This window comes from Phycodurus eques, chromosome 9, assembly GCF_024500275.1.
Source record: "Phycodurus eques isolate BA_2022a chromosome 9, UOR_Pequ_1.1, whole genome shotgun sequence".
NCBI lineage: Eukaryota > Metazoa > Chordata > Actinopteri > Syngnathiformes > Syngnathidae > Phycodurus > Phycodurus eques.
The window spans coordinates 5,376,915-5,384,572 of NC_084533.1; the positions used below are offsets into that span (position 1 = coordinate 5,376,915).

Consider the following 7,658-nt stretch of genomic DNA (forward strand, 5'->3'; position numbering starts at 1 on the left):
AAATCAACACAACCAGTTTATCTTGAACATGTTTTAACATTTAGGATTGTGTGCTTGACCATTTTACGAACAGATCATGGAGAAGAAATCACTCTTAACACGCACACAAAAACACGTCATCTTCAAGCATAATCCGGGCGTTGCTGTCTTTGATCATCATGTGTATGCCTCTTTGTGTCAACATAAAGGAGACTGGACTTTAACTTTTACCCACTATTTTTAATTTTATATTTTTATAAATCCCAGGAATAAATGATAATTAATACAATTTTACAGTAATATAGCGCCTTTCAAGGGACCCAAGGAGGCATACCCATTCCCACAAGCTATAACTGGTATTGATCAACTGATAAATTCACATCCTCAAATTATATATTAATTTGAAATTTAAAATGTTAACCTAACATATGGGAGCACTATCATTTAATTTCCAGCTAGGACAAGTCAAAATGAAGACTTAATTAAATTTTGTTTTTGACTTTGTTTGATTATCAGCTACCCTGACGCCACTCCTGAAGATCTGCAGGCCTCTGACAACGTTTGTATCATCTGTCGGGAGGAAATGGTCACTGGAGCAAAGAAACTACCTTGTAATCACATTTTCCACTCCAGGTAAGACCTGAATGAAATAAAAAGTAGACTACAAACAAACATGCAACCTGCAATTTCTTAAGAAATGAACATGTCAATAAAAACATACTCGAAACTAAAATGTCCCCGAGGTGAGCACAGAAAGCATCCTAATAAATTAATCTGTGAATTGTTTTTACTGTAGTTATTGATAAGCAATAAACAACCAAAGCTTCTCTGTATTTCTCTCCGCACGCAGTTGCTTGCGGTCCTGGTTCCAGAGGCAGCAGACCTGCCCCACCTGTCGTATGGACGTCCTTCGGGCGTCTAATAATCAGACCCCTACCCCTGCCCAGGCTGCGCCCCCTGCTCCAGTAGCCCCTGCGCATGCTCCTGCTGCCCAGCCAGCTAATGGTGAGAGAGCATCAAGAAACCAAAATTTTGTCGTCTTGCCTGTCAACAACACTATAGTCAGATGTCATTAAAGTGTCCTCAGCTATTAAATTGCCAAAGCAAGTTAGTCGTCGTCATTCAGCACAAGAAGGCACACTTGGTTAGTGCCGTACTTGTTGTTTTATGTTTTGATTGTTGTATATTTATGGCCTAAAAGTGTATTCACTGTATTTATGACTTTACTGCAGAGCTAAACTGTGTAACCTCTAAGAAACATTTCGATGTACAAATTCTGGTTACGCCACCACCATAGGAATGGAACTCTGGAATTCAGAATCTTAACTGCTGCATTCTTTGTTTCTGCGCGAGCAAATTCATATGAAGTGAACCCTCGTTTATGGAGGGCGATACATTCCAGACCTACCAGCAATGGGCGAAAATCTGCAATAGAGAGACTGTATAAAAAAAAAAAAAAAAAAAGAAACGTTTTTTTTTGTCCTACATACTTTAAACACATTTAAACAAAACACTTTTCAAATTATTCCTCAGCACCTGTTCGCACTCTCACTCGCACAGTTTTCCAAAAGAGGGGCAAAGCGTGCTTGATTCAAGCTGTTTGTCACTCCCAGATGAAGTTTACTGTAAAACTGACACAAATAAAAGACAAACATATTTAAGCACCAAAATGTTCACCTAAACCATATAATTTAATCTAACGGAAGTCAGCTAATTTACCGTAATAACAATGGGAAACACAGTAGGCTCATGGAAATTAGCATAGGTGATGACTACAGTGATTATATATTTTCAAACAGCTGCTATTTTAACACGTCCACAGCAGCAACACATACAAATACTCAGACATATTTTCTCTGCTCTGTGGGAACAATGCCTATTAATGGAGTTGAGGACCTTCTCTGCCTCTTCTTCTTGCTCTTCTACATATTACGCTGTATCTCCTCCAGTTGATGTCAGTGCTATGTTGAGGCAGAATTTCGTACTAAACTAAAGGTGGGCAACTCGAAATCTGGCCTGGCCTGTGTAAAACCCATAAAAAAATTACTTAAAATAAATCTGTGTTATAGCGGGGGGGGGGGGGGAGAGAATGATGAACCGCAATACAGCAGTGGACAATATGAGCATCATTGGAAGTAATACTTTTAATATGGTTCTGTTTCTAGTGGCACCCGGCATGTTGCCTGGCTTCCCACCAGGTCTCTTTCCCTTCTGGGGTCCCTTTCCTGCCATGCCTCCTCCAGCTGCGGCAGCTCCTCCCGGTGCTGCCGACGCACCACAGGGCAGCACAGAGGCAGCACAGGCAGCTGGTTGGTCCCATGACGCCAAGCAGCCGTATGTACCCTTCGAGTGAATACAGTTTGCGGAGTTGCTAAACTTGAGTCCATGTTTCCATCAGGTACCAGCCAGTCCACTTCATCCGGTGCAGACCCGGCCACAGCTGCCACTCCGGGCTCTGCGATGCCTGGATTTCCCTTCTCCATTCCCCCATCTCCCTTCCCAACTGCACCGTGGCTGCCCATGCCACCACCTCCTCCTCCTTTCAGTAAGTTTTAGTAGTATTTTTACATACAGTTTCTGTGTTTTAAACACAGTGGTCTTTTCAGGGTTTTCAAGTTATTTGCAATTAAAATGAATTGCACCGTGTATCACTGCTACAGTTAGTCACGATAATTTAAGATTATATATTTTCCCTAAAACTATCACGATAAATGATATCTTTATTTTATTATTATTATTTTTTTTTAATGCTTCTGAAATCTTGAAAAATACGGCCCACCCTTGGGCTGCAAAACTGTGTGGTTGGTCCACTGAAGAGGAGCCTTTCACCTGTCAATCAAATATGTTGATGTTCGGTGGAGCCAGCTACTGGCTGAAAAAAGGTCTGCCACTGAGGTTATGCTTAATAAACAGTTAACTTTCCCTTGTGTGTGTGTGTTAATCGGGGACTAACGCACACCTCGGATCTAGGTGCTGACGTTTTAAACGACTTTGCCGCGGTTTAGCGAGCTGCTTAGTTCCTTAGCTCGCAGGCTAACGAACATAATAGTTAACGTTTGCTTAAGTGTGTCAGTTGTGTGAATGTGCGCGCTGCACGAGGAGAAAGGCTGTGGCGTATTGGACGGAGCCAACATCGGCAAGAGTGTACCGATCCATCGGCTAATGACACAGCTGTCCGACTTTGTTGGCTCACTGGGTGATCCTTGCGCTGACTCACCACAACAATGACGATTTATCGAGTCCAGAAAAACATTTTATTTATCAAACGATAAGTCGAGATAGTAATTATTGTGACAGGCTTAGCTATCGTACTATTAATACTATTAATATTAAAAAAAACGTATTTGTGTAGTCACTTTGCCTTTGTATGAGAATATCAAGATGTAACATTTCCACATTTCGCCATATAATCACATCAGAAAGTGAATCGAAATATAAGGAATACATAGAATCAGTGAAGTTAGGCCACTATTTATCAATTTAAAGCTTACCAGAGTTTTTCTTGACTTTTTCCTGGCTTATTGCCAAAATTAGGTGCCGGATCAGCCCTGGAATAAGTGAAATCCGGGAAGTTGGGACTACATATTTTTTAATTATTTTAACTTATTTTTATATTTTTTGAGCTTTATGACCATCCTCAGACTCTCATTTGTCTTCCCCACACTCCCATTAACCCCTACCATACACTTATAAACAGATTCTAAACTCTTAAACACTTTTTAACTCTTAAAAATACAGTAGTGCACAATAGTACGGTACACTGTACATTTTATTTCTTGCAGGGTGTTTTAATGAAAACTAGTTTTTTTTTTTTTAAACAGCATACACTCAAAATCCCACGATATGGCGAATTATGCGCTCTATGAATATGAAAACAAAATCTGCATTGCACTGTGCGTGAACCGCAATATAGCAAGGGAACACTGTACATGTATTTTGTTAGTTAAAATTTAGTTTTTGTTAAAAGTACTTGTTCCCACCTTACCTTGAAAAATTATTGTTTATTTTACATCTCTGAAAAGACAAAAAACATAGTGTAATGATCATTTGTTTTTTTTCCTTAAAAAACAGACGTTCTTGGTTATAAAAGAAACATTTACTTGTTTAAAAATCTGCAAAATAGCCTAACAAATTTACAGTCGGAAAGAACTTGTTCATTCCCAGCTGTTCTCTTTCAACTGTTTTAGGAGTGATCTCCAATTGTTTCTTGCAAAACTGACACATAAAACAAAAACAAGTATATTTAAACACCCGAATGTTAAACCATATAAGTTCGCCTGACAAACGTTTGCAAGCCTAATGGTAAGATGTAATAAGACACAATAGACTGGCTAATAGAATTTAGCATTGACATTACGGTAATTATAGACATTCAATCAACTGCTACTTGAACACACATGTAGCAGCAACACAAAACAGAGCATACAGCAATATTCACAGGTATATACTGTAGTGCTGATGAGTTGCACAAGGAATACAAAGGTGGTGACTCGCCAGGTAACTTATTTGCAATACAGCAAACCTGACCGGAAGGCCAATAATTACCACACAACCAACAGTCAGGGTTTCATGAAATAAAATGCACACGTCAACCTTGCCCGATGTATAGCTAAGGCAAACACTCAAGCATGCAGGAACTAAGTAAATAGCAACGTTTAGCTTGTTTTATTACAACTATTTACAATGTGCAAGACTTCACCGTCTCTAAAATATTCTCTATGCTCTGGGAACAACAACTATTACTTTGTTTGGAGTTTGGGAGTTGGGAGACCTTCCCTGGCTGTTCGTCCATTCATTACCCTTCTAGTAGACCTCACTTCTCCCCGGCATGTTACGGCATAATGTGGTATTACACTGAAGGTGCGCACTCTAAATTTGAACTTGCCTGTATATTGTTAAGACCCATAAAAAAACTCAAAAATCTACAATTTAGTGTCGTGTGAGAGGAATCTCAATATACCGTATGTTCACAGTATTTTGGAAATGACAGTATTTATGGAAACAGCCTCCATCAATAAGGCAGGCTGGACCCCTACCCACGTTTCATTGAAATCGGTTTGCAAACGGGCCACTCCTCTCTTCACATTTAGTGTCGTCCATGCCTCCTCCTCCTCCGTCTCTGTCCCAACTGTCAGAGGAGGAGCTGAGGGAGCTGGAGGCTGAGGGTCGACGGGGCCTGGAGGCCAGGCTGCAGTGTCTCCAAAACATCCATACCCTGCTGGATGCCGCCATGCTTAACATCCACCATTACCTCAGCACAGTCGCCACACTTACGTAAGTAAGCACCCTTCATTTTCTTCTAATTTTCTGTGTGAAATCAGATGCTACACACCCTTTCCAAAAAATGTGAATATCATGGAAAAGCCATTCAAAAAGTTTAACTTTCATAGATTCAGGGGCCACAATTTAAACAATTTCAGGTATTTATTTGTTTATTTTTACATAATTTGAGTTTCCTGCTCATAAAACCCACAAAAACAATCAATTTAAAAAATTTGAATACTGTGGGGTAAAAAAAAAAAAAAGCACCATTTACACCTCAGTTGTTGTAGAAAAAAAAGAAATTAAGGTTACATTAAATCAACAAAAATATGGTACTTTCCAAACATTACATTAATCAATACTTCGTTGGGAATCACTTTGCTTTAATCCTTGATGCTTGCTGTCAGTTCTTTGTTTTTGGGTCTGGTGCCCCTCATTTTCCTCTTGAAAATACCCCATAGATTCTCAATGGGGTTTAGATCCGGCGAGTTGGCTGGCCAGTCAAGCAGTGTGATGGCATGGGCATCAAACCAGGTTTTGGTGCTTCTAGCGGTATGGGCAGGTGCCAGGTCCTGCTGAAATCTGCATCTCCATACTGATCCTCAGCAGAAGGAATCATGAAGTCCTCTAAAACATTCTGGTAAGACTATTGCGGTGACCTTGGATTTAAGAAAGCAGAGTTTACAAACATTGCACCCCAAATCATGACTGACTGACTTGATATTTCACACTGGACCTCAAGCAGCTTCCCCCGTCTTCCTCCAAACCCTTGGACCCTGATTCCCAAATGAAGGCACACTTTACTTTCATCGGAAAAGAGGTCCTCAGACCACTGGCCAACAGTCCTGTCCTTCTTCTCCTTGGCCCAGTTGAGCCGCTTCCTATTGTGGCTCAGGCTCAGAAATGGCTTGACCCGAGGAACCCGACAGTTGTAGCCCATCTCCCGGATGAGTCTGAATGTGGTGGTTTTTGAAGCCGCCTCATACCACTCTTTGTGGAGCTCTGCTAGATTCTTGAATCTTCTCTGTTTGATAATGCGCTGAAGCACACGGTCATCTCTTTTGCTGGTGCACCTTCTCCTGCCACATTATGTCCTTCCACGAGACTTTCCATTGATATGCTTGGACACAGCACTCTGTGAACAGCCAGCCTCCTTAGCGATGAACCTTTGTGGCTTACCCATCCTATGGAGGGTATCAATGATGATCTTCTGGGCAGTTGTCAAGTCTGCAGTCTTCCCCATATTGATGACAATTGAACCAAACTGAAGCAATTTAATGACACCTGGGGAAACCTGTGCAGGTGCTTTGAGTTTAGTAGATGACTAGTGTGTGACACTCAGTTTAAAACATTTATGGCCTGCAAAATTTGGGCTGGTTTCTTTACAGTATTCACATTTTTGAAATTACTGATTTTGTAGGTTTTATGACCTGGAAGCCCAAATTATGTAAATACCAACTAATAAATACTTGAAATTGTTTTAATTGTGTGCCCTGAATCTATAATCGATGAAAGTTTAACTTTTTGAATGGAGTTATGGAAAACATTTCCCTGATATTAATTTGCTTTTAGAAAGGGGGTCTGTATGTTGCCAAAAGTATCTCAATTGTTTTTCCATCTGCGCGAGTTAAACCGAAGGTTCTCAACCTCTACAAAATACTGTAACGGGAATAAAAAATATATATATAAAAGGCCACCCTCAAATTTGCAAGAATCTTTATATTTCTTATTTTTGACTAGTCGTCTATGACCCACCCAGAAAAATTGAGACCACCTATTTACACTATTAAAATCAGTGTTTTTAATAGTGATTTAATAGTTAGTCCATGAGGTAAATTGCTTCCTAGGAACACAGAACACTGGCCTTGATGTGCTCTTTTGACGCTGAAATTGATAGCGCCCTGTAGAGCTGACGTTAGCAGCTACTATGCGTTCTTATGACATACACTTGATTTATCCTCCTCACCCATGGGTTCCACTGGCTAAGTTCTTTTTAAGGAAATAAAAAAAACCTTAAACCTTTTGGGGTTTATTTGTTGGCGCAACCCCAAACAACATTGTCATAGCTTTCAGTTTAGATTAGCAATAGTCACTTTCCGGCATCCAGACGTACCCTGGAGCCTATTGTTTAGAAACATTACGAAAAGGTCTATGAACCCAAGAGGACAATCAGTCGCGGTGTTACCGGCTAAAACGATGTTTTGTTCTTCTGCAGTCCTCCGAGGTCTGACAGTGGCAGCGCAGGAGAAGCCAGCGGGACAAACAACTTGGCTTCATTAGCCACCGCTAGTGCAGGCACAGACAAGCCGAGTCGGGAGAAAAACTCCTCCCCCAGCTGTAAGAACTTCAACCTGAACTTTCGAAGTTCAAATTGCTGTCATGTTTTGATCCCAGTAATGTGCTTCTTTGTGACTAAG

The 7,658-nt window shown here is 40.6% G+C and overlaps 1 protein-coding gene across 2 annotated transcripts in view; it reads left to right on the forward strand.

The window, feature by feature from the left end:
- The window catches only part of syvn1 (synovial apoptosis inhibitor 1, synoviolin), a 28,749-nt gene that overhangs the window by 20,303 nt on the left and 788 nt on the right, over window positions 1-7,658 (forward strand). For both annotated transcript variants that reach the window (XM_061685270.1, XM_061685271.1), the window contains 6 exons: window positions 496-612; window positions 830-984; window positions 2,145-2,288; window positions 2,378-2,524; window positions 5,070-5,253; window positions 7,457-7,578. In XM_061685270.1, the coding sequence (XP_061541254.1) occupies window positions 496-612; window positions 830-984; window positions 2,145-2,288; window positions 2,378-2,524; window positions 5,070-5,253; window positions 7,457-7,578 (869 nt within the window). The remainder of the gene's footprint in view (window positions 1-495; window positions 613-829; window positions 985-2,144; window positions 2,289-2,377; window positions 2,525-5,069; window positions 5,254-7,456; window positions 7,579-7,658) is intronic.